Genomic DNA, 27,256 nt, shown 5'->3' on the forward strand with positions numbered 1-27,256 from the left:
ACGGTCACCGGTACAGTAACTTGTATAATGACGACTCCATTTGGACACTCTACACCAGAGTTCGTCAATCTCAGCATCCTCAGGAAGGCCATCAGCTACGGCAGCTGGATCAAAGTGGTGGTCCTTTTCCTCGAATCCGAGGACTAAGAGTAGGAGTCTATAATAAAGATAAGTCACGCGTGGCTTATAATAAATCAAGTTTTTATTGATCCGGTGTTTGTATTGTTTGTACAGATGGACTACCGATTAGGCCAGCAGATAAGCTAAATCTAGTATGACCTGTCATGACCTCTTGAATTTCCGATGAATGTGTATATAGGTATTTCCCAGAATATTCCAGAGATAAGAGTCGCTCTAAAGGCAAATAATCTTGAGCCACAGCCTCAGTATCGCAATATGACTCGTCGCGAAATGAAGAGCTCCATCGCCGTGGTCGTAATAATCGCCAGTTTTTGGCTCCAAGGATCGCATTCAATTCTTTTGGAGAATAATTGTGGAGTGGATAGTGGAAGGGTGATAGAAAATGGCAAAAATGCTGGGCTAACAAATAACCCTTGGATAGCTTATCTGCATAAGCGAGAGCAATTCAAGTGCGCCGGAAGTCTTGTCAATCACTGTTCGTTTGCAAATTAACCTATTGCCAAGCAGATAATTAATTATTCCATTTTAGGGTTCGTTCTAACCGCGGCCCACTGCCTTCCCGATGATGGGGATATGTATGTTTAGTCTTTATAGTACATGAAACATTGCAAAATGGAAACCATTCTGCTGAGATTAATGCTCATTGGAGTGCGGATGTGGAACTGATAGTACTTTTTATTTCAGAAAGGTTCGTCTGGGCGAGTACAACAGCAAAACCAAAGTGGACTGCGTGGAACACACGTGCCTCAAACCTGCTCAGGACTACGATGTGGATATGATTTTCAAGCATTCGTCCTTTGATGCGAATAATCACGCCAACGACATTGGAATGTTGCGTCTCGAGAAGAGGGTGGAGTACCAAAGTGGGTCGGGTGAAAGCCGGAGTGGATGTCCCTAATAATCGAGATGTTTTTTTCCATCTGCAGCCAACATCCTCCCCGTCTGCATTTTCGTGAGCTTTACTGAGTCGTTAAAGAAGTCTTTGGATGCGGTTCTCTGGTTCAAGGCCTCCGGATGGGGCAATTCTGCTGGGGACACCAACGGTACCGTGCTCCAGGAACAGGATATACTCCGCCATAAGAGCACGGCTTGCTCCGAACTCTTTGGCAAGGATCTGGCCTCCGATCAGATCTGCGCCAGTATGGATAATGGCGCCCTCTGCGACGGCGACTCCGGCGGACCGCACATCAGGGTGATGAGGTACGGGCAAGAGTTCCGCAGGGTTCAGTTGGCGATCACCAGCCGGACGAACGCCGAGTGCAAAGGCTCCACCATCCTCACGGATCTCAGTAGCCACGCCGACTGGATCAAACGGGTGGTGCATCGGTTCGGTCCCCTGGCCGATAAGCAGTGGCCAGACAATGGCGTGAAAATAGAGCCCACTTTCGTATAGTGGATACTTAAAAAAACAATAAGGTTTCAACCTGATTATAATAAACACAAAAAAAAGTAATTTTATAAAGGAGGTAATACTAGTGTTTTGTATGAGAAAACTTCTTTAAATAATAAAATAAAATGCATGCAAAATAAAAAACAAAGGTTGTGTTATAACTTCAATGCAATTCTTATTAAGACTTGAAATAAAAGCTGCCATTCTATAAATTAAAAGAAAATATGTTTTTCTAAGAATAATCATTAGTCATTCAAATTATCAAGAAATAAAGCCATTAACAATAAGCCGTAAAATATGTTCTGAGTTCAAGGTACAGATATTAAAATGTAATCTTCTTGGAAATTTTGAAAACAATTTTAATAAGATTAAAAATCCCAAACAATAAACAATAAACGATCGAAAAGGATGAGTGATATCATCTTTCCAAAGAATTTTATTTTAATAAATAACGATAAATCCATTTTCTTCTTTCAAATTATTGTCGGTTTAAAACCAAGCTAAACGCTTTGTAATGTAAAATGATTTTACCTTACACGTAGATAAGAAAGTTGGTCGCTGTTTACAAATTAAATATTATAAAAAAGGGGTTAAATTATAAAAATAATAGAATTGATTTATCAAAATATTTTATTACAATATTATTGTGCTAATTGGAAACACATTAGGCGGGAAAAATAGCAAGGTATTCCCAAAACAAACTAAAGCGTTCTAAAAACTAGTTTGCATAAAAACAAGGCAATAGACAAACACTTGTTCCAATAACAAAAACGTGATTGCGGTTTAAAGCAAAGGTGAGCTTCCAAATTGTGTCAGGGATAAAGAAAGATATTCGTGCTGGAGTCGACTCATGTTGGCCTACACGTGCTTATAATAAATACATTTTTTGTAAACAATCTCGCATCGTTTGACTTGCTAATCGATTTTTGTGGGCCCCTCCCGATCTCAGACCATATGGAAGTTGACTCAATCATGAAATATTGCAAATACACTTGTGACTTAAGAACTCATTAAAAATATTAACTGCTTTTTCCAAATTAAAACACAATGATATTCGAGCACTACACAACAGAAAGAATATATAGTTTGTAGGTAAAATTTAATAGGTTTTAAATATATACAAGGTAATACTATTTTACGAGGGGATGAGTTTTTTGGGAATCACTTTTCCAACTACCGCTTTCGCAGAGAATGCTGATAATGTTATTTTGCAGTTGATATGCTGTCGCACCGGCAATAAACGCAACCGGTTATTCCGGCGCATTGTTGGGCGACTTGATGGCAGCGGTCTAGGGTAAATCCGAGTCCAGAGATTCCGGCGGAGTCACTGCATGGTGTGTCGTGGGTGGATGTAGTGGGAGCCGGCGTTGTTGTCCTCCCGGTAAATGGCCGTCATCAGGAGGAGCAGGCTGCCGGCGATCAGCGCCCTGAGAGCCGTTCCAACGAATCGAATGTACTCCATGTTCTGGACTGAGTGGCTGAGCAATTAACAATCTTTGCGCGACTGGCTTTGAAACGAGACTGAGAGCTCGAAACGAAAGCGTCCGGAATTTATTGCAGCTCCACCGCAACGTGTTTTCCCCAAGCAGGTGGTCGGATTATGGGTTCGCCGGATCAGGGGGTAGTTTCCCAGTCGCCGACTTGGTAATGCCCCGATCGTATGCCGTCACGCCTGCACCACATTACACCACAGCCCTCTTTGTGATGCCACAAAAGTATGTAAGACTGCACTCTACAGATAAAAAGCAACTCGAAAACCCCGCCGAACCGAGATCGTTGACTGGTTCCCTCGACTTGGCTATAATGAATTCAACTAACACATTTTGGCATCGTCTACGTGCTAAGATTGCAAATCGGAAGAATTGTGCTTTAGAGACGAGGCAGCTGCGTAATTTGTTAGATCATTGCTCTTTAGAACTGGCAGAGACTGGACTCGAGGAATCTGAAATAATCGTCTGAAGTCGGGTTCCCCTGGATATATATACTGTCTTTGAAACTTACCGCACATAACGCTGGAACTTGGGACTATGGCAAAGTTGAGTGCAGCAGCGCAACATATTCCGCGAAATCTTTCGGTATAGAGAAATGGTGTTCACGGAGAGATTTCGAGAGATTCGAATAGGATTGAGGGCCCAGTGGAGTGGCAAATCCCGCTCGACATCCTGCAAATGCGGCATCCTTCGATGAGTTCTCGTTGCGGACTGAGGACGAAATTAATAACGTACTCAGGTAGCCCAAGCAGCTGCATTCTTTTCCCGCCAAGAAAGTCGAGGGATAAGTAATGTCAGCGTGAATGGGACAGGGTGCGTTGTCTGCTCTGGTTACCTACGATTTGCTTCACAAAAGAAAATCCACCTATGGAAATGATCACTGAGCAAAAATATATGACTATTCGCAAGGCAAAATAAGGAGTCTCTTTAAATTATCAATTCTATGAGTAATACTAAGCATCTTAAGTAATGATAAGTAAGCATTAATAGAACCACATTGTGTATTGTGTTTGTAACATTATTATATACTTATAAACTATAAATAAATGTTGACTTAGACATCAATCAAATAAAACAATTTGCGCTGATAACTATTAATAAAGATTAAAGATTATTTGAACCCAACAATCGAAGAGTAAGAAAAAAAAATGATGTTTAAGAGAAATTTGATTCTTAAGTACCTATGTAATAACGATCCAAGATGTGCCTTGCCCTCTTGCATCCCATTAATAGTAAATATACATATATGCTTTAATGGAAAATATGATTCTTGAAGAGAGGTTCCTTTTTACATAATGGTTTTGTAATTAATAATTATAAGAAAAGCATAAATTATATGTTTTTCTTACATTTATTAATCACAAAAGCAATTATTTGAAAATTCCATTTTTATTATAAAATCTTTAAGTAATTAAAACCCCCTCTTGAATAAATTCTGGGCAGGTCACTGAAAATGTTGTCGATGCAGTGCATCTGGCTGGGTCAGCCTCTCTAAATATTTGTTTGCAATATAGATTAATCTGTCTAAAGACCTACTTTACACATTATGATTTGTTAGAGATTAGGTATGATGTCAAATTAGTTGTATATATTACACTTTTTCATAAAAAATCAGCCAAAATCTTAAATAAGAAATTCGAATGTGCCTTAACCTATATTGCTTTTATGATGGTACTTTATTTGTATAATAAATTTTAAATTATCTACGCATTGTTTTTGTTGTGTACTGATACGGCTAAAATGATTGTCAAATAGGTCATTTAAAATTGATAAGAAAATGCAAATAAATAATTTCGAATAAATTTATTAAAAAAACGCATTGCATTTAAATAGGCAGTTCTTTATTATTGTACATTTAAGATCTCTCGGGTATTTTGGAATTAATAGCAGCACCTGAGTTTTTAAAAGTTTCACTATAGACACTATAGACTTATAATTTATACACTTTGAGGTCAGACTGTCTGGGTCTCCACGCAAAGGGCATCCACCAGCTGAGTGATCCTTTGGGCCCGCGTTAGTTTCCAGGACACGCAGGACAGAGCGGTTATGAAGAAGCCAATTGCTGGGAAAGGAACATCCTTAGCCTGAATAAAAACAACTTAAATCACTTTAACTCACCCATTAGCAATATGGCCTCGGAGGTCTCATCCTGCCAGGCTTTCGAGACGACACAGAGCAGAATAAACCCGCTGAGAAGACAGAAGGATCCGACCACGACGGCTAGGGTTATGAGTATGATGACAGGGTCGTTCAGAGGTCCGTAATCGAAGAGTGTGCGGCAGAGGGACGGCTTTCGGGGCAGGGAAGTACCGCTGTTGGAAAATGACTAACTCAGTTGGATTTCTTTGGCCATCGGGCACTACGAACCAGGCTTGTGAGTAGGTGGGAAGAATGGGAACAGCTCTGCACTCCATCGCGCTTCTCAAGACACTAAAGTTGGAGCTCCAGACTTCCGATTTTGGGTGGCTGTCGGGCCCTACTTCTCCACATTCTAAATTTAGCCCCTAGACGGCTGACGATCGCAGACGCGTGTCTTGGATCGGAAAAAGGGAGCCATGCCTATTTATAGCCGGCTAGGAAATGGTTCGATCTAGCGGAACTAGCAGATGCACTCTAGCCACAATGCATCTATTTTCGTCTTCAGTTTTGTCTTCCGTTCAATGGAGCGCAGGGTTCAATGCTCCGCGTTTTGAGCTCGAGGAATCGAAGTGCCTGGGAAGTCGTGTAATGCAATAAATCAACTTCATTACTGGCGTCGCAAAAGTCGGGGGCGAACAAGTGCGAATCATTAACTCGATGTCTCGAAGTTCACGTTTCGCATGTGCCAAGGTAGCGTTGACAACCGACACGCACAGTTTTCCCCGCATTTCCTTCGCATTTTCCCCATCTCCGGCGTAGTTATAGAAATATACTTGGCTGCTGCATTCAAGCGTGCTGTAAATTATGCAAAATAACGACGTCAAAGTTTCAATATAATGAAGCCAACAGGGTGGGCGTTGGAGCCCGCAGGATGGGGATTAATATAGTCTGAAATTTCATCCCTAATGCCTGTGTGCTATTAAGCCAAATGGAAAACACAAAGTTAGACCTACAAAATATAATTTACCGAAATATTTATGGAGAATAATAAAGTCTCCATGCTTTACATGTATTTTTAAAGTTAAGGGTACAATTTAAATGTAAGCAGAATGAATCCTTTTTTTTGCCAAGAATCTTTTAATTTCATTGATATTAAATTTGAAAACTTTAAATTTAGCAGTATTGTGTTTTTGTGATCATTTCTTCAGTAATTGCTTTAAATGTTTACTTGAGTTATAGGTATAAAGGAAGTTTTCCTAACTCGAGGAAATCCACCTTTCTAAGATTTTTCTTGTCTTGAAATTGGTATGAGGCTTATGTGACCTCCCGTTATCGCTGGACCGACACTCAATCACTGCCCTCAAACCCTTGAAGACATAAAAATCAAATCGAAGCCGTCGCCATAAACAATTATGAACTTTGTTGCACATTGTTGCCCACACATGGCCACACGGATCCTGCTCCTTGTCGTCGCCTTGGTTACATTGTAAAACGTTTTATTGTCGCCGCCAGCTGGCGACGATTTGTTGGCAGCAGCGTACCGCCATCAAGCAACCACCCGCCCACCACCCACTGAAGTCACCAAACCCGTCCACCACCCACTGAAGCCACCTAACCCGCCAGAGGTGACAATTTGTCCTTTTAATGTACTTTTTTTACAGTCTCAGCGGAAAAGTGTGACAAGCATTTTCTGCTGAAAACATTATAATAGCTCTACAAATATACATTTTCTAAGTTATCTTGGTATTTATAAATTTAATGTCATTGAAAATAAAATGGATATAATTTGAATAAAATCATTTCTAATTATTACTATTATTCACAAATATATTTAATATATATATATATAATATTCAAGGTAGACTAGAAAAAAGTCTAATTAATTAAAAAACCAAATATTATATTTATGAAACTCTCAATTTTCATTAATTTATTTCTCATGAAATATACAAACATTTAGAGGTGAGAAAGATAAATCTTAATATTTTAAAAGAAACAAAATGGTCAAACTAAATCTTTCATGAAAAAGTTTCCATTTTTATTTTTCAAGTACTTAATAACAATGATTGCTCATCACTAGGGACCGGCGAATACACCCTGAAAGTGCGATCCCAAGGTGCGAGCCGGCGGCACGACGACAACTGTTATGCTTATCGGATGCTTTCTGAATAAGAATAAGAATCCGGATGCGGACGGGGATGTGGATGTGGATGTGGATGCGAGTGCGGATTCCAGGAGCTGCGGCAAATTGCTGCTGATTGTCAGGTTCAGGCGTCGTTGCGTAAATAACTGAAAGCGGACCGAGGTGCCAACTGCCTTTGAGCCGGGCCCAAAAGTTTGGCCAGGACATTAGACGGGGATGGCCAAACTTCGGACCGATTAACTTGGAAGTCGTGGGGTGGGGAGTTGAGAGTTGGGGGGTGGGAGGTGGTAGGTGGAAATCTTATCGCCGCACAAGAGCCCGTTCCGTTTTAGTGCCGCAATCAGCGCTGTTCACTTGCAATGGCCGTGGCAGGACAAATATTTTACTTTTACTCTTTTTTGCCCATCTCCGCTGCTGACTTTAGCATTCCGCCCACTCGCCCAAAGTTTAGCTCTCTAATGCGCTGCGAAAGTGTGCCAAAGACGCTGACAGAGAAATCAAACACAAGGATATATATATGGCCAAGCAGCGGCGAAGGACCGACAGAAGGTCCGCGGAAAGGATGCACAAAGTTAAAATTAAATTAGCGTTTTTTCCAGCTCCGCAGGGTATCGCAAGGCTATGAGAGGTCTGGTCATTCTGGGCCACAGAATCGAGTCCAAGGCCACTCGATTCCCCGGGGAGTGCAGGGTATCTGCAGGTCGAATCCGCACCTTTCCGGTTAACAAGGTATTCGCATCCTGGTAGCGCTGTCTGTCACTGGCTGCTACTTAGCCAAATTAAAATTGCAGAGCACTTTTTAGTACGCTGCCTGAGGTCATAGCTACTTGAACCGGAAGTTGATTGGAAATTTTTTTAGACTTCTAAAAACACCCCTGCTTTTAAGATCATTTTTCTAAAAAGAAAAATATATTAATGCCTTACCTCTGCTTTTACGATCATTTAAAGAAATGTAATTTGTTAAGGCAAAATACTTTTGTAATTTCATATTTATAAGCTGTATTTTTCTTTATTTTAAGCATCAGTTCAAGTTGCAAATCAACCTGCTGGGGTAAAGTTTTAACCATAACTGGTTCATGGATAGATTATGAAGTAAAAATATATTTTTAGATATTATTTTATAAATTTAGTTTGAGACATTTCTCAGAGCATTGCACTTGCGACTAGCAAAAGCCACCATTTCGTTTCCGTTTCGTTTTTAGTGTCCTTTTAGCGTTTCGCATTTATGCTTGTTTAAGCAAACGCCGTGTTATCGTCCGGATCCGGATGCGGATCCTGATTCGTGTCCGTGTCCGAGTCCAGTCGAAAGGATAATGCGCGTAATTGTTGTCCGTGCCCGGCAGTTGGCGCTGAAGGAGCGCTCTATTTGCATGGAACGCATTAAAAGTCGCTGGCTCGGCGCCGTGGCAATTCAATTTAAGCGAGTGGCATAAGCACAATCTGGCAAACTAGGGATTATCGCTAATGCAGCACCTATCCCCGGGTCTGGTATAAGTATAGTGCATATATGCTTTTGCAATGACTCCATCGGCTGTCAATTGCTCAATTGTTCGGCCAGCTCATGGGACTTTCTCTCTCGACGGAACACTCTCGACACACATCCGCATATCGATGTCCGCACATCCGCATCTGTCAGTAGTGGAAGGCAAACAGGAACTTCGAGTGCAGTCAGTTCGGGTCGAGTGCCCATTAACCAGGACCGATGGGTTGGCATATGGTCATGGTTGTTTGTAGTGCCTAGGGCAGTTATATATATAAGCCCATATTACTGGCATCACCTGGCCACAGTGGGAAATAAAATGATACCATCTCAATTATGACAATTTTTATTCCTTTATTCCATCAAGCTATTAATATTTTCAAAATATTTAACTTGGCTATCAACCAATAACAGATTTCTTAAATGATATAATTTATTTAAGGACAGATTTAAATAAAAGTCATGTGTTGAACTAAAGAAGAAGTTATTTTAATTTCCTTTTTAATTTGAAGATTATTTTCATTGTGATCTCATTTAACTCTCTTAAGTAACAGGCGAGGTATATTTATTTCAGAATCCAAATATCTATTTTCTTATTATTTTTAAACCCATGAATTTCTGCGATCTTAAAGTGCTTAAGAATATATATATTTCTTCATCATTTTTCTGAGTGCTGACTAGCTCTGACTACAGCTTAAATTTCCATTAAGAACTGTCCTTTGTTTGCTAAATTTTAAAGCCCAGACCGAAGCTGAGTTGGCATCGCTTCACTTCACTTCACCCGAGTTTGGCTGCGAAATTGGCATATAAGTGGCTGAGCGACTAACAGGGAATATCAAAAATATTGCCATAAAATATGTCAAGACAAGCACCGCAGTCTCAGCCCCATCCGCATCCGCATCCACATCCTCACCCGCTTCCACATCCACATCCTCATCCGCATCCAGAACCACAAGCAGTGCAGATACGAGTTCCAGCGCCTTGACAGCCAGCGATTGACATGAAAAGGGGGGAAAACTGGGGTCGAGATGGAGACAAGGTAATGAAAAATATTTCCATATTGCAAATAAAGTCAGCTTGCCAACGTGGCAACCCTAAAACCTATTTCTTAACCCTTGTCGACAAGCCGAAGGACGATGGGCGAAGGACGAAGGACGAGGGCTGCCTTTACCTGCTGCCGTTCGCTGGCTTTTGTTTTGGCAGCCTGGCATATTTCAATTTGGGACGACTCGGGGCCAGGCCCGAAGTTTATGCAAATTCATTTCAAGTTTCCTGACGCAACAGCATTATCAAGCGCAGGACTTGCGACCTCCGACCTCCGACCTGCAACCTCCGGCCATCACGATGATGCTGATGATGGAGATGTTGCACTTTGTGTATGTTGCACATATATACACATACTTGTTGTTGACCTGCCGCCTGGCTCCTTGCCAGGACTCAGTTCGGTTGTTGTCCGCAAGTGTCGGCATTTGGACCATTACAATTATTACGTTGATGTGCACGGCTTCACTTTGTGGCGCTTGTTTGCCTGTTTGCGGTGGGCAGTCAGCAGTCCGCAGTAGGCAGTCGACAGTCGAGCACTTCGTGGCGTATACACAATTAGCCATATTGGTCAATATTATGCCAAGTTACGCGCAATTTCGCGGTCGTGGCTTTCATTAGCTTTGTGCAATGGCAGTAGTAGGCTCCAAATATGTGCACATCCGAGGGATATGGGTACATATTGGCCCAGGGGGTATGATCCAAGGGCTGTGCCGGTGCCTGTGCCCGTGCCAATGTGCGACTCACTCCTTTTTTTAATTAAGTTTCGAGCTGGCAAAGTTTCGCCTTGGCTTAAACAATGGCCGGCCACTTGAGACTTGTTTTCTTTGTTGGCAGCACCACCCGGCAGCAGTGCATAACTTGATTAAATTTCACTCCTTCCCGGGCGACTGCAGCCATAAACCACGCTCGTTTAATTTCAATCCAAAGTCTAAGCAGTAACAAGAGCCAATTCAATAAAAATTAAAAAGGAAAGCTGCCGAGTGTCGGGGTTGTGTTGGCTGGCAGAATGAAAGGGATGAAGCAATCACAGGAAAGCGGCAAATAAACTTGAAGAAAATTAAAAGTGGCAGCCAAGAGAAGCAGACGAAGCACACTGAAGTTGCCATCCAACTTTGATGAAGGCAGCCGGAGGATTCCGGAGGATTGGGGGAATGGGATCAGGAAACGTATCGACTTAATTGAACAAATCGCAGTAAACGAGCCGTAAATTTTTAATATGTTTCGGTTTGCGTAAATAAAAGCTGACGCAAACTTCCGTTCGGCAAAAGGACCACCGCAATCGAAGGAAAGTCCTATTCCGAGTCCGAGTTTGGTAATCGATTGTGGCAGTGGGGCCTGGCCAAATTAATAAATCAAATAAACGCCGAGCGAAACAGGCCGAGGTAAGCTCATTCAATTAGCAACTAGCTCCTGCTCCAGACTCACTTAATTACTTCGGACGTCTGCTGACTGATTAAAACACAAGGCGGGGTAGGGAAAACACGAACCCGGAGTCTCCACTCCGTCCGACTTTAAGCTTTGACATTTCGGCATTAGCCGGCGGGTTAGGAACAATATTTTCTTTGCCCAGTCTAGCGCAAGTCGATGTGTCTGGGCTGCTGCTTTATTTGCCTTGGCTTTCTCCTTTTTTGCCAGGAACTCAAGTGTTAATCCAGACATCCGGCCAACCGGACTCTGTTTTTGTTTACAGTCGTCTCTTTTTTTAGATATTTTGGCGAACTGACCAGTGGCCAGTAGTCAGTAATCCCGTAGAATCAGAACGTGATCTTGCATTGATCAGCAGTGCTGGGAAATCTTTCACATATGCGGAAATGCGGAAAGCGGAAAAGGGAATGTAACCGAAGCGTGAAAAATGCGACTGCGGGTGGAATTGTCATTGTAATAGTAATTTATTGTTCGCAGAACTTTGCCAGCAGCTCGCACACGTCGACACCAGCGGAAAAGGGGGCGAGGAAAAGCCGGGCTGAGATGGAGAAAAATGGCTGTGGGACAGCGTTTGACATTTGACATATGCGAGTCGTTTGACATACAAGCAAATTACATGGAACTATTTGTCTTGTCGGCTAAATCGCATAAGCTGCGAGCGGAATCCGGAATGCGGCCACATAGCCAAAACCGAGCTGAGATCTTTTTCGAATGGCACAAAACATATTGAGCACGGGGCGTATGAGCAATGTGAGTTCGTATACAGGACATTGGCGAAGTGAGAGTTTTATACGGAGCGTATGAGCAATGTGTTTAACGTTTATAGCAGCCACTACGAGGCCACTCCGGACGGCCAATTCATAATTAACCATCAGCAGGCACACAGCACACAGGGCGTATGAGCGATGCGTTGCACTTGGCCAACCAAGCAAAGTCATTCAAAATGTCCAGCACATTTGCCGGCGCAACTTTTCCCATTGTTGTTTGGCTGTTTTCGTTTTTTGTTGTGCTGCATTTTGCATTAAGTCAAATGTTTTAATTAAAATGGGAAAACTTTTCCAATTAAGGGTGGGCCGCATAAAAATTATCAATGCAAGAGTTGTGTTTTCAATTTTTTTTGTTGTATTCTTCCAGCATCAGACATTATGTTACCCTAAATGTGCATTTCCGGGGCACTGTGACTGCTTCACCGACTGTCACAGTCCGCGTCACTGTGAGTTTCCTTTTCGGGGGCCAGGCAAATTAATTAGCTGCAAAAAGGCGGCAAGAGTGTTGGCGAAACTTTCATAAACTCGGTAAGCTTGCTAATTGCGTCTGTGAGCGTGTTTAACTTTCGAAAACTGTAACTTAAACGAGGCTAATTAGTTGAGGAACCAGCTTTAAACTTGCAGGAATTTCTCACTGAGAAAACTGCATCGATAATAATAATAATAATAATAAAAGCGAAGGGAAATATGTGCTCGCAATGCGTTCAGAAGGGTCCTTCCTGCTTCGTTCTCCATCGCTCACCTGGCGCAGAGATTAAGTTTATGTGGCGCCGTGTCGTTCATGTGATTAAGTCTCGGTCCGCACGGCAAATTGCTGGAGGAAGCCGTGCGCTTTCATTGCAATTAAGCCGCAACTGCCACATAATGATAAAAAGAGGGTCCTGGCATAAAGGAGTGGCGACTCCGCTTGGTGAGGGGGGATGGAGGGTGGACTGCGTTTTAAGCCTGCCCCAACGAATCCACTCTTTCACTAGTTATGGCCAAGATTGCTGCCAACCCGCCGGCTTTATTTTCTTTTTATTTTGCATGTGGCACAAGGACACTTTTGGCTTTCTAACTGGGTTACCGCCGTCGTTATGGTCCGTGAAAATTAAAGCCATTCCGGGGTGCCTGCTCAAATGACTCGACTCAATTGTCAGCCATCAGGGCAATGTTGCCAACTTTTGATTGCTTTGCAGAGCTGCAAGTTGCTGGCAGTTGCAGGCTGACATGTGGACCGTAAAACTTTTAATAAGCAGCCGAGTTTCAGCCCCCAAAATCTCAATTTCCACGCACCTGAGCCTCTTGAATGGCCTGGCCTTAATAATAATTAGCACACAGCTCCCGCTGCCGGCCATTTGGCATTCTGAAGTGGTCAAGAGCCATTCTGCATTGCAGTTCTGGCCGTGACTCGGCATGGAATGTGTTATATATAGTGCTCGGGTTGGGTGAAATCTGCGCCTGTGTTTCAAGATTTCGCTGCCCATTTATCAGCCAAGAATGCGCTGAAAGTTTTCCCCATCCCTTTTTCCGCCTCTCCCCATTTTTTTTTTCCAGCTCTCAGTGAATTCTTTTTTATGTTTCTGGGCTCTTTTGCACTTTTTGGTGGGCAAATGCTAACGGGTTTTAACGGATTTGGCCCGGGAGCTGGCAGCGCATTGCACAATTTTAGAGAGATGCCTTTTCGGTTCGCTTTGGTGGCAGCGGCAACGTGCAGATTTATTGCATTCAACTTTCGTGTGACTTTCACAACAAACTTTTATGTCTTGAAACTTTTCAAGTTTACTTAAGCAACAAAAGTTTGTCCTGGCCCATTCAGATTTTTCCCATTCTCGTCGAATTTATTGCCGAAAAACACAACCAGCCAAGCTTAAGCGTGGCCCGAAATGAAGTGTTGGTAATATGCTATGAATTATGCGCATTAAATTTCCAGTGTGTGTGTGTGTGTGTGCCATAAAAGTTTGCGAATTTTCCGCTGATTCCCGCTAATGAGGCGATGATGCGTGAGGAGGACGCACTTCATCCGAATCCAAATCCGAAGCCGACGCTTCTGCGTCTGCATCCGCCGGAAGTCGGGCTCTCGATTGTCGCCGTAAATCATTCGATTGGCGAGTGGATGAGGTATCGATTTCCTGCTGCTATCAAACAGAGCATTGCTCGCATTAGAATTATTAAAATTCCTGCTGTGGTTTCTCTTTTTCACATGCCACATGCCACATCCACAAAAAACCCGCAGCCACTACATGTGTAGAAGTATCATGTATAGGTATGGCTTTCACTTGGCTGACTGTGCCATTTGGCAAATTAAAAATATTGCCACAGGGGGCGGAAGGGGAGCCGCTCGACTGGCAAAAAAAAAGATGGAGAAATAATAAAAACGTAACCAGAGTGGAAGTGGCAGCCACAACAGTGGCAACAAAAATGAGCAAACATAGCATATTTATGCCAAACAAAATCAATATCGAAAGTGGCACACAAAAACTGAACAGGGGCAAGTTTCGGGACTGGGGAGTCAGGCATTTGAAATATTAGCCAGACCCAAATATTCTCGCGATGCTCCACATGCTCCACATATCACACAGCATCCGATTGACATTTACTGTTGAAAGCTAACAAATGGAAAATTTAATGTATACCGTAAAAGGCTTTATCTTTAAATCCCAAAAGAAACACAAAGTTGAATTTTAACAAAAAAAATTCACATAGACGTTATACAAATGTAATGTTATATGGGTTTTGATTTCATTACGCCAAACTAGCTTATAAATACAGTTGTATTATTGTTGGACTTTGTTTAATGTTTTACCAAATATCTAATATTTGGTTGACATCCTTCTATAAACTATCATTGAAACATTTTGTATAGAAATAATATATATTTTGATTGTATGAACTTTAATTTCTTTACAATAATGCCTAATGTTGTCTATGTGAAACCCAATCAATCAATATCCAATCAAGTTGATTTCACTCCCAGCAATCGAATTCAATTTTAACAGGCTTTTCCTAGTATTGTGTGAAACATAAATCTAATTAAAATAAAAAGCCGACGCGTGTGAAAATGATTCTCGAATTATATTGAAATAAATCAAATCTGAACTGCCATCTGAGATCAATCAGCGGACTCAATAGCAAATTGCACCGATACAGAATGTTGAAGGCGGTCTCAAAAGTAACTACCAAGCCATTTAAGTGCAGGAAATTGAATTTTGAAACTGGCACGTCGAACGCTGGATGGATGTGGATGTGGATGGTGATGTGGATGATACGAATCTGCGGCAACAACTTGTTGTGGGAGCCAGGAGCGTCTCTTCAGTGGCTTCGTCCTTTTCAATTAGGAACTTTCATCGCTCTCGACAATTTCCCGTTCGCCCGGGAGAAGCGGAAATTATGGCACGCCCATTTTAATCATTCGCCATTTCCGGTGCACACAAACACACTGTCGACGGTGTCGAGTGAATCTGGATCTGGATCTGCTCAGCTGGCAAAGTTTCGAGGGGAATTCGAGCATCTTACCTGGCTGGATGGTTGGATGGCTGGATGGCTGGGTGGATGGTCAAAAGTGCAGGCCAGGGATTTCGCCTCTTCCAGGACAGCGCTAATTGCACTACTCGGCAAGGTGAAGGTGACTGGAAAGGAGGCCATTCGAAATGGGGAGCGGAGTACGACAAATTCCGTGGGCACAGAAACCACGCAAAATTTATGGTTTCAATTAAAAGTTTCACCATTTCCGTTCATTTGCGGCACAAACAAGCAGCCAGCGGCAAGTGGCAAGTGGCAGGCTGCCTTTTTGGCCAAGAGTAGTCAGGGGGAGGGGATTGCGGGATCGCGGGGTGGTAACGCAATACGGTAATGAGCCTGGACAAAAGCAGGGCCCAAAAAACTTGTTACTTTTGCAGCTCAGCGCTTAGGAAATGGCCAAAGTTTTGACCATCCGGCCGGCAATAAAATTGTGAATTATGAGAAATTTCTAGCTGCAATTTACTTCCGCCACTCAGAGGAAAAAATATCACTAAAATTTACCATCAATCGGATGGTTTTTTCTTAGCTAAAAAGCTTTATCATTTAACCTTTTTAAATATAATCCGCAAGTGATAAAATTTTTTTTAAAAATCGAAATCTTCGGAACCATAAATTGATTTGGTTTTAATTCTTAGTGATGTCAGGGGCTCTTCGAAATTCGATCATTCGTATCGTGTAATTATCAACGACTTTCAGGATCCAGTCAATGTATTTGGATACCCGCGTGTAGACACCTGGACTGCGGCATTCCGCGCTTCCAAAACTGACGATTCCAAGCTGAATGTACCGCACCTGACCACCAATGTGGACTGGGTGGACCAGAGGACCTCCGGAATCTCCCAGGCAGGTGTCACCGATGCGATGACCAGCACAGATCTGGCCATCGATTATCCTCGTCCACAACGCGTCATAGCACTCGGATGGCTCCAGTTCGTTCACCTCCAATATTTGCAGCACCCTTGCTATTTTCTCGTTCTCAGTTTTTCCCCAACCTGCAGCCCTGAAAGTTCTCACATTGGGCATTTTTGTGGGATCCGTGAAGATGCAGATAGGTCTGATATAAGCTGTGGGTAGTGCCTTATGTAAAGTTAGTTGCTAACCTGAATAGAACTCCCCAACTCACCAGTGAATTGCACATCCGGTTCCACCCTCAATATCCCGATATCGTGGTGCTGTTCCGTTCTGTTAAAAAGTTTATTCCGGAACGCCTTATTCACAGCGTAATCCATGGATGTGCTGGTATTGCTCTGCGAATAGTAAGCACCCAGACGCACTGCCCTATATGGCAAATAATTAACTTAGGAAAACTATCTTCTCTTTGCTTTCAGAGTTACTTGCAGGATTTCGTCTTTTAGAATGCAGTGGGCAGCGGTCAAAACCAATTCTGGGGATTTTTAAAAATGGAATGAAATATAACTTAAGGAAGATTACATATTTAGGTCTTACGTTTATGGATAAGCGTTCCTCCACATACAAACTCTGTTACACTTTGATTGATAGTTCTGTAAATGTATGCCATCCAAGGATTGCTTCCGTGTACTGCATCCTGGCCGTAAGTTATTTTATTGGCAATGCCCGTAAGTCCGCAGTCTGGTTCCAGGAACTGTGATGTAGCCCAATGTTGGAGCAGAAATAATCCAAAACCAGTGAGAATCACAGCCGCAGTCCCTTTCATGTTTGCTCTTCGCCAATAATCCGAACATACTGATACTGTAAGCTCATGTGCCGGAGCTCATGGGTAATTATCTTTCAGTCAGCTGCTTATCAGCATGTGCTTTTCATGGGATGGACTTAATGATGCGTTTCAAGTCAACAGTTTATTAATTAATCTCATTTTCAACTGTCTATTCATCTTATGATTAAGTCGAATTCTTTTTAAATACATATCTACTCACTGTTCAGGCTAATCGAACGTAGTATATATTAGCCTGAAAATGCGCGAATGTGTAAGCTGTGTTTGTCATATCGTCACTAATTGAAGTGCAAATATTGATGAGTGCCGAGCAAGTGCAAACGCGCTCTGCTAATTTGCACAATTCTCGCGTTCCGCCGCATAATGCGCCGCAAAGTATGCCATGCCAAGTCAATGCCACGCCCCCACCCCCCGCCCACCAGCCACCGACCACGCCCACAGAGTGAAATGCAGCTGCAGAGAGCGAGAGCTGCAGAGCCAACAAATTTGCAATGGGCGACTGGCAGACGAAAGGGCAGACTAAATGCTGGCACAGGCAGACTCAGCAGAATTTCAAATTTATTCAAATCAACTCGTTCGAGGGGCGGAAAAGGGAACGGAATTCGGAAGGGGCGTGGCAATGAGCAACGGCAGCCGAATGAATGATTCAATTAGGCATCAAATATTTACAGCAGACGTTTAAATATTGCGACAGACATCAAGCCAAAGAAGTCGGCCTGATATGGCCCGGAAAATCTTGGATTGCATTTCCTTCTGAGCCGAGATTTCCTCGAGAACTTTTCTAATTGGCCGCTAAGTGCGTTCGGTGGCCCTTGAGCTCTGTCTTCCACTTTTCCGGGGACTCGAGTCGAAAGTGGGGCAAACCAGGGGAAAGACAGCTGCATTTTGACGAGGGCACCGAGAGTTCAATATGCACACTGCATAAATAAGTAAATAACTTTGGCATTGTTACGTACCACCCCCTCAAACCGCCCCACACTTTAGTCCTCGACTTTTGAGCCCAAAGGCAGTTGCAGCAGTCCCAGTTTCTCTGTCTCGATTCTCTGGGCTGCAATAGTTTTCTTTTAGATTTATGAGTTTCTCCAATACAAAATAGTTGCATGAATTCCCAGTGTGTGTGTGTGTGTACGCTTGTTCAATTCAAATAGTTTGATTACAAAAGTTTTTCCATCGAACATTGCTGGCATTCGGGCAGGTGGAAATGCTGTTTTGCATGGCGACTGCTCATTCAGCTTTTCTATTTTTGCGCTGAAAATATTAATTTAATGGTGGGGGTTATACTGCGGGGTGAAAACAAAACTCTCCTATTTCTGCACATTTATGTAATTTAATTGGATTTGATTTGCAAACATTTTGCAGTCAGCCAGTCAGCCAGCCAGCCAGTCGTCGTGGCCACGCCAAGTTGTCGCTCAAGAACTTGAGCACTCCAAATATTTTCATAATTTTTATCACGATTGTAATTCTCGCCGAAAAGTTTTTGCATTCGCAAAGTTGCTGGGCCAACTTTTGTGCCCGACAAAAGTTTCGGCTGCTGACAATGAGCTCACAACAGATTTCTGAGTTAATTTCCAGCATCATTTCGGCTCTTCATCCGCTCCCGTTGCCATTGAAATTGCCGTCGCTGCAGCGCTTTGTATTGTGTGTGCAACTTTGTCGGCAATAACAATAACAATTGCGAGTATACGCTGCACGCACTGTTAATAAGCCAAATTATGGGGGCCGCAGAATGGGGCCCAGAAAGGCCCACGTTGGGCGCCAACTAATTGGTGCTTAATGCGGATACTTACGAGGCCAAGTTGGCTTTAAGCCGGCGCGCCTTATCAATGTCGGCCCAAATGGATCTCGCTGACAGACAGGCGAACAATGCCATTAATCAAGCGCCCTCAAGGTGCTCGCCCAGGTTCTGTCTTTCCTTTCCGGCTGCTTTTTTTTCACCACTCACCGAATTCCCCAACTCACATGTCACATGCAGAGGGAATGGGCAGGATTCGATTCCGCCCACTTTGGATAGCACATGGAGCGACAGTTTTTCCTGCTCCTCGCTTTCCATTTCCCTTGCAAAAAAATGAAAGAGAATACCCAGCAGGACTTTGCTCCACCCCCTCCCCCAAGTGCTGACAGCGATAAATTCTAATGCCGGGTCAGCACTGCCAGCGACCACGCCCCCAATTCCAGGGCGTATGTGAGTGTGGGCGTAGTTGACCAAAGCATGAAAAATGCTTTCGCTTCCTTTGGCTTTTCCTGCTCCTTGTTTTGCTGGAGAAATGAATGAAGAAAGGAAGTTAACTGGCATTTGGTTTTTGTTTGCCGAGGAAATATTTTTAGCACGTGTTTGGTCAATTTCTGTACTTCCCTCCGCTCCCCTCCCCACCCCACCCGATTTCCACCCACTTACAAGCCAGGCACATTTGTCACTTTAAATGCAATTTGACTTGTGCCCAATGCGCATAAGTTTTCCCAGGCTTTTTCTCCAGCCATTTTGGTAGCATTTTCCTAAGGCATTCTCCCGGCAATTTGTCGTGTCTTGTTTGGACGAGGACATGGTCATAGAGTTGGAAGGAGACGTACAGGGAAAATAGGTAGCATGCACTTGGGAGCGCTTAGGGAAGAGCTCAGCAGAATCAATTTTAAAGTGCTTCCCCGGAAGCCAGCGCAGATATTTATTGTCTGCCCTGGAATTGCAACAATTGTCGGCGAGTGAGTCCGGCGGGTCTGCATTGAACACTTTTCAATCTGCATACGAAATCAGCGGCGGTGATTGTGGCCCGCCCACTTATCCAATGGGCGAACATAGGATAAAGCATTATTTTAAAAGGGGACCTCTCTTTTCCCTACCTCATCTATAGAGTTTGATGTTCAGCAAATCAGTTTATTATTGTTGATTTGATTGGAACTTGCCTATGACTTTTGCTTAATAAATAATTGGTTTTATATGTCTCAAATCTGGTTGAGTCAAAATTTGATAGTGAAGTTATAGTCAAAGTATTCTAGTAATTAGGAAAATCTATATACTTTTATTTTTGTTTGCCTTCTTTTTGGATGCCTCTAACATTTCTCTGAAAACTTGATTAAAGTCTGAAAGCCAAAAGCTAAAATGTTTTAATTTAGGATATTTAACATGAATTTTTTCTCCATAGGTTTTTGATTTATGGGAATAGGCTTAGAAAGAAAATCACTTTAACCATAAACTCTACGAAATGAAATTGTATATTTTTGTGACAGGAGAAAATGTCCATGAACTAAATTTGGTATGAGAATTTTGATTTTGTAAGGTTTTTGATTGAAGTAAGTATAAGGCCTTAAGCTAAAAGAAATGTTTTTATTGAAACTCTAATCAAACTTACATAATCTTCCCCTTAAATTTCCATACCCAAAGCTATTGTATATCTTCTGCCACCCCATAACCAATTACCACCTGATGAGCAGTGAACTCGACTGTTAAGCCGCCGATTGCCAAAAAAGAAAGCTCGAAACATTTAAATGTGCCCTGAACTGAGGCCAAATTACCCCGTCCAATGTGCAACGCTTATGGCTTCATTAGACTGGAGTTGTTGTAGCTGCTGGTTGGATTCGTATGTTCAATGAGCCGGAAATGTCTTCATAATGATTGCATATGACCCCGGCCAGGGGAAATCGGGGGGAAGGGAAGGGAAAGGAATGGGAAGCGGAAACGGAAGCGCCAAACTTCATTTGTTGTCTGCTGTTGCCTCTGCTGTTTACCCCAAGTGCGTACGAGCGTGGCAATTCGCTGGGCGCACAATCTCAGCCAGCCAAGGGGGCGTATGAGTGATGGCGGCAGTCATGCAAACTGACAGTTTATTTACCCAACGCCATCATTACCGGGGCCAGTCAATGTTTGCCGTGGGAGTCAGGGAGTCATGTGTGCCGGCTGAAATTATCGCACGATATGAAAAATTGACTGTGATTTATGCAATTATGTTAACAAAATATTTACTTGCCCACAATTGATGGACCTTTCCTTCTCCGGCAGGATAACCATTAGAAAGGCATTAGCTGGCAGCCCTTTTCTCTTTAACAAGTATACAAGTTTTATGAGCTGCACGCGACCCAAAAAACGACGGAACTCTACTTAGTTTTTGGGGTCGGATCAGTCGCCCAGCTTTGTGGCCATAATGAACTCCCTTCTGCGGATCAGCTTCGACAGGGGGGCGAAACTTTGTCGTGTTTATGAGCTCCATCTCCAGCTCCGGCCCCAGTTTCGGTTTCACATCCAGCTCCCCTGGCAATCCCCTGGCCCACCGGAATCGATGCCACTTCACATCGACTTGTCAGGAACAGCCGCTGGCAAGTTTTTGATGTGTCAGCTGCTGGAGGGGAAATGGGCAGGGACGTACAATCTAATAAACGAGCTGGCGAAAAAGAATAACAAACTTTCCCTGCCTGCTGGCTGACCTTTGTGGGCTGGACTATGAACTCTGATGAAAAATCTACCCGTACCTTTGAAGGACCTTCGCCCCACTCACACACGCAAATTGAAATGAATAATAGAACGTCGTGGGCCAAGAAAAACAACCCAAATGAGACCCATTGTTGGTCGTTGGCTGGCTGCCTTTGTTGTGCCCCCCATCGCCAGTGTCTCTGGGGTGTGCGTGGTGCAGGGCAAACAAACAAAGTGAGAAAAAGTTGACGCATTCACTTACCAGATTAAAATGGAGCCATGGTCACACGGAGAAAAAAATGGCAGCAATTAGGATTGCCAAAATATTCAAAGTGCCCTTAAAGTGCTTCACTTTCTCTAATCGAATCTTCTTTACACAAATCTTATTTGTGCTAATGGTGGTTGACATGAGCATCGATATTATAATTTATAATCTATAACTCTCATCGAAAGATATTTTGTAAGATGCTGAAATAAGCATATACTCTTCACCTAGTAAGAGCTCATAATATTTTATCAATTTTTCTCTCTGTAGAAATAACACTAAAATGTTTTTAAGGGAAATCGAAAAGATCCAATGCACACCTGTGTCAAAGTTGGCTTTTATCAAATAAGTCGGGCCTACAAGATGGATAGAGTATGCCTTTGATTTATAACCACAAAGTAGTTGCTCACTTCAAAGTCCGCTACATCAATGTCAGTTAATTGCCATTTATTTAGCCATCAATTGTCACTGGAAACCGGCAAACGGAATTTTCGCCCCACTGGCCCACAACTTACCATTTAGACAAGGCCAAGACGGCAGACGGCCAAGTTCAGCAGAGTTGGCTGGCGAATTGCTCAGCGAACTGTATTAATCGGGGTCATATGCGCAATTATAAAGAATAACAGCGGAGCAGAGACTCTGGCTTAAGTCCCAATACAAGAACGCTCAAAGGCAGCCAAGTTTTTCATGAATTTCCAAAGAAAACCAGCGGAAGAGACGGACGGACGGACCGAATTCCCGCATTCGTCATGGCTGGCTGCTGCGTCTCTGGAAACTCACTCGGATGGAAAGCAGAGTTTTCCGAGTACCAGGCATATCTCAACCAACCCCACTACACCCCTCCCCCTCCCAATTCAGTGCTTTAAAAACTGCGGCCACTTCATTTAAATCGCGTGAGCTGATGCGTTTGATGATTTGTTTTCGAGATTTGTTAACAAATTGATGGCCACAGGCGGCAAAGACAAGGAGGAGTCATAATTTCTACACCCCACTGGATTTGCCATCCACTTCAAAGGCGCTAACTGGCGGTGGGTGGTGGGGGGTGTGTGAGTTTAGGGTATTAGAAAACATATCTAATTGCAAATTAGATTCCGGCTAGAGGTCACGTGTCGTGGTCGTCTGAGTTTGCACATAGAAGCACAGCCAATCGAAGATGAGCCGGACTAATACCGTAATTACAAATCTACGGTTCACTGCTCGACTGACTTCTCTACATCTTCCCCCTCACAATGTTTTTTTTTCCACCCTGAACTTGAGCAAAAATCGATGGCTTCTCCTCGTGGAACCCTCATAATTTTCATAACGTTGCCATTCCCCAGATCGATTCAATTCGTTTCGATTCGTCTGCGAACTCTTACATGGAATTTCCTGCCGATAAGAAAAATGCGCACAAGGGGCATTGAAATGTATGCCCTGAATTTATGCCCCTTCGCATTATATTTCCTCGGTCCGATTTTCCGATTTTCCGCTTTCCCCGCTTCCCCGTTTCTTCAGAGCCTGCCTGCCGGGATGGCAGGTTTAATAATTTGCCGTTGAAATGCAGCAATTTTCTCGAGTCGAACTCGCAGGACCTGCGGATGCCGAGATAACGAGTTGCGGAGTTTCCCGGGGGAAAATGAAGTCGTCGGGGGGAAGTTAAATGCTGATACATCCTTATCGCTGCTAATGCAAATGCAGTCCAAGTCAGCCACTGAGCCGAGTTAATTTATGCAAATTACTCATTTTGCGATTAAATACTTATTCCATTGACAAACAGTGACGGACAGGGCTCACCACAAGGGTAATTTGCGAAATGTAGCCAAACCGCACACATCAAGCTGGCCTGCGATGATGATGATGCTTCTTGGCCTGCCTTTGGACCTTTGGCTTCTGGCCCTTGGCCCTTGGCCCTTGCACTTTGGCCTTTGGCATCCCAGAAATGCGACTAAGACGAATGGAAACCGCATCAAAAGCAACAACCCAAACTCTCAAACCCACAGCAAAGTGAACCATGGATTGTCCACTCCTGATACGACGAGTATCCACATAAATCCGGTTTAATTAATTTAACCTGTCAAGTCGTTTGATTGCATTTGAATGGCTTCAATCGAATGAAGTTGAAGTGTTACACGGGCGAGCCGTGAGTGAAAATGCCCCAAAAGATGTCTTCTCTGTCTGCTGCATTTTGTGATGGGGGGAAAATTGATTTTACTTCGCTCGCCGGCATTTCATTTCCCTCGCGAGCAGTTCGCCGATTGTTTTGGAATTGATATTGAAAGCTGTCAATTTGCATTTGACATCGTTTTCCATTTTTGCCAAAACTGCACTTTTTCCCCGCACATTTTTGCCTTTTACTTTTTCGCCATCGTTTGGTTTTGGTTGCTTCCCTCCATCCACTTGCATATATATTTTTTTCTCTGGCACTTTTTGTTGTGATTTTTCAGTTGATTTGCCTGCCATTTGCATAGGAGTGGGCGTTGGGGGTTGGGAAATCGCTGCTTGACTTTGATGTGTTTGACATTGTTTTCGTTTTTCGCCTTTTCCGGCGAACACGTTCCGTTCTGTTGGCGGCAGTGGAGCTCAATGGGATATTTTCATTGGGATCGGGACTCCCACTCTGGTTTCATCGTTTGAATTTGGTATTCGGTATTCGGTATTCGGGGAGCAACAATGCCGCATTCGCTTGTTAATGTCAGCCTGGATGACTTTGTTGTGTCACGGCCCCTATTCCAAGGGGAGAACCTATCCACCAACCCCGCTCCCATTAAAGCATTTTAGCCATGAACTCGGCAGATTGTCACTTTTAATTATATCATCGCAGAATATCAAATTATTATTATCGCATTATACGACATTAAATTACGCGTGTGTCGAACTATAATAGACACCGATTTTCATTTGAGGAGGGGAAACGCTTTAAAGCTGGCCAACAAATTCCGCTTTAAAATATTTACCACGCTGAAGAGCTCCAAACTGGCTCATAAATATTTAGAAAGCTGCGGGCCAAAAAAAAGATGAATGGATGGCGGCGAGGAATAAATTGTTAACACGCATGTGCCGCGAAAATAATGCGAATGATGAAAATTAACTGAAAACTTTATTAAATATGCAGAAGTGGGCGTTTTTCCGGGGGGGTGGCGAAATGTGAAGGAAATGTGCGGGGATTGCCGAAGGAGAAGTAATGAACGTTGAATGTTTAAACAAAGCGAAGGTCCTTGGAAAGGGGAGGCAAGGCAGCCGTGCGGCGTTCAAATCTAGGCTACAACTTTACTTAATGCAATAACCGTGTTATGGGCCCGCCGCAAGAAGAAGCAGGAAAGGACATGGTGGGTGGGGGTGGGGGTTCATGTAAATGGGAACACGGCGGCAACAATTCCCCGGGAAGTCAAGACAACGACACGCACACAGACACCGGCGCCATTGTGTTAGCCAACCAACAACCAACTACCAACACAGTCAAATGCATCGGCCTAAGGACACTGCCAAGTCCTGCCAACAATGAAAATTCGCTACGTTCAAAGGGGAGGCACAGCGGGCTACTTCCTTGTCATTCACTCATTCACTCCTGAATTTCCCGCCACGGACTTCTCCATTGGGTCTGTGTCAGTCTCTGACTTCAAGAAATAGCTGAGAGTTCGGATTCCCTCAGACCATAATCAGTCAAGGAAACACATTCCTATAGATCATGGGGAAATCAATTTATAAAACCAAATATCACAACATAGAGAACATTTATCTATAAATGTTTGATAATATTACAAACATCTAAGCAAAATTATAATACCCTCTATTAAAAATTGATTTTATTTTTGGCAAAAAATTTAAAAATTTTAAAGCTTTCTGTTTAGAACCAAAATAAGAATCAAAGCTTAATCATACAATTTTTTGTTCTGCTGATGACCTTGACTATCAACCCCATCACTTTCCCAACATTTTTTCGTTCAACGTTTTTAAATGAGTTAACATCAGGTTTTTTTGCGAAAATTTGGCCAAAAATAAATTTTTCATCTGTGGATGCCAATCGATTGGAAATTTTATAACGAATTCAACGAGGTATGATGTACAGCCAAAATTTATTTGCCGAATATATTGATTTTAGGTTGAGTTGAAAATATGTATTTTTTGACCGACTTTTCCATTTTTTTAAGCAAATTTATCTGTGAAGGTCAGCTGATTGGGAAGTTTAAGTTTAAGTTTTCAAAATTCTTATTACATAACATGATATCTACAAAGATTATTTACTTTTACCTTTTATATACTTTAAGTTCAATTGCAGCCTGGCAGTCGTATTATATATAAAAACTTTATTTTCGATCTCTCATTTAGCCCCTTTAATAATAATTTCTAACAATTGCTATCCAATTTTCTATGCCTTTTTTACCCTCAGTGTGTCCATTTTCTTCCCGAGTCTGCTGTTTTTTCTCCGTTTCTGGCTTGTTTATTTTCATTTCGCTGCATGCACCCCCAGTTGGCACCCGATTTCCCAGCTCCAGCTCCAGTTCCATTTCGATTCACGCTCAACTGGCAACATGATATATGTGCTTGGCATGCGTCGTCTGTTGTTATATTTCTGGGCTGCCTCTGACTTATGATATGGCCATGGCCCACGCTTCCTATGCGTTCGAAATGAGTTATTGTCGCTCTGTGCAATTTTCAATTTCATAAGCAGGCGTCGTTGGTTGTTGCGTAAACGATCTGAACTCTGGGGGCATACCAATTAGGCCCAGTGTTTCGACTTCGATTTGGCCATTCCCCGCTTTCGGGGATAATTGCCAAAGTTGGTGTGTATATGTGTTCACCTCGCTGCTTATCGGCCGTAAGTGGATTGTTTTCGCCCTCCGGCGAAAGGTGAGCGCGGGCAAATATTTAAATTTGGAAAAATAATGTATTATATCATTATGCTCTGGCAGGCGCAATCAGCGGGGGGCGTTGATCCTAGTCCTGGTTTTGGTCCTGTTTCTGATTCAGCTCGCTGCTCCTGGCTTCCTGCCAGCCTGCCAATTTAATTCGTTTGCATAAATTTTCATTGTTTTTGTTACTGTTTTGTGCTGTGGGTCACAGAACCGAGTCCTGTGGCTTTTTTATGCCCTCCAAGCTCTTCCTTGCGCTAGCCTTTCCCTCTGCGTGGTTTCCATTTTTTATTATTTCGTTGTTTTGCTATGCAAAATTCGATTTTAATGTGCTGGCAAATGCTTTAAATATTTTCTCCAGCCAAAAGACGGGGTTGGAAAAGCTGTGTTGTTCGGCTAAGCGGAATTCTCGGTGCCATGAGACGACAGACGCTTGAAGTTTGCTCAACTGTCTTAGAGGGAAATTGACAATTAGGCAGAGAAGTTGCAGCCATCTTTAAGTTGATCAATAATTCATTAGGCCATTGTCTCTCACGGACCCCTTGACCCCCCCACCCGTGACCAGTGACCCCCCGCTGACCCCTGGCTCAACAAACGCCGTGGCTCCGCT

The 27,256-nt window shown here is 43.0% G+C and overlaps 5 protein-coding genes across 5 annotated transcripts; 1 reads left to right on the forward strand and 4 right to left on the reverse strand.

Annotated features, from left to right (window-relative positions):
• Nucleotides 1-388: 388 nt before the first annotated feature.
• Nucleotides 389-1,679, forward strand: LOC108048944 (CLIP domain-containing serine protease B9-like). Its single transcript, XM_017129916.2, has 4 exons — nt 389-616; nt 671-716; nt 826-1,004; nt 1,068-1,679. Exons 1-4 carry the CDS (start codon nt 397-399, stop codon nt 1,532-1,534), a joined length of 912 nt encoding a protein of 303 aa, XP_016985405.1. The 5' UTR covers nt 389-396; the 3' UTR covers nt 1,535-1,679.
• A 905-nt stretch (nt 1,680-2,584) lies between these two features.
• Nucleotides 2,585-2,993, reverse strand: LOC108048945. Its single transcript, XM_017129917.2, has one exon. It carries the CDS (start codon nt 2,991-2,993, stop codon nt 2,856-2,858), a length of 138 nt encoding a protein of 45 aa, XP_016985406.1. The 3' UTR covers nt 2,585-2,855.
• A 388-nt stretch (nt 2,994-3,381) lies between these two features.
• On the reverse strand, nt 3,382-3,726 carry LOC108048859. Its single transcript, XM_017129779.2, has 2 exons — nt 3,533-3,726; nt 3,382-3,473 (listed from the first exon to the last, which is right to left on the reverse strand). Exons 1-2 carry the CDS (start codon nt 3,706-3,708, stop codon nt 3,443-3,445), a joined length of 207 nt encoding a protein of 68 aa, XP_016985268.2. The 5' UTR covers nt 3,709-3,726; the 3' UTR covers nt 3,382-3,442.
• Nucleotides 3,727-4,845: 1,119 nt separating this feature from the next.
• LOC108048899 lies at nt 4,846-5,482 on the reverse strand. The gene is made up of 3 exons (XM_017129842.2): nt 5,389-5,482; nt 5,140-5,333; nt 4,846-5,083 (listed from the first exon to the last, which is right to left on the reverse strand). Exons 1-3 carry the CDS (start codon nt 5,433-5,435, stop codon nt 4,974-4,976), a joined length of 351 nt encoding a protein of 116 aa, XP_016985331.1. The 5' UTR covers nt 5,436-5,482; the 3' UTR covers nt 4,846-4,973.
• A 10,602-nt stretch (nt 5,483-16,084) lies between these two features.
• Nucleotides 16,085-17,135, reverse strand: LOC108048858 (CLIP domain-containing serine protease B15). The gene is made up of 4 exons (XM_017129778.1): nt 16,907-17,135; nt 16,799-16,844; nt 16,584-16,738; nt 16,085-16,524 (listed from the first exon to the last, which is right to left on the reverse strand). Exons 1-4 carry the CDS (start codon nt 17,133-17,135, stop codon nt 16,085-16,087), a joined length of 870 nt encoding a protein of 289 aa, XP_016985267.1.
• Nucleotides 17,136-27,256: the final 10,121 nt, after the last annotated feature.

Source organism: Drosophila rhopaloa, unplaced genomic scaffold, assembly GCF_018152115.1.
Source record: "Drosophila rhopaloa isolate 14029-0021.01 unplaced genomic scaffold, ASM1815211v1 contig_115, whole genome shotgun sequence".
Taxonomy (NCBI): domain Eukaryota; kingdom Metazoa; phylum Arthropoda; class Insecta; order Diptera; family Drosophilidae; genus Drosophila; species Drosophila rhopaloa.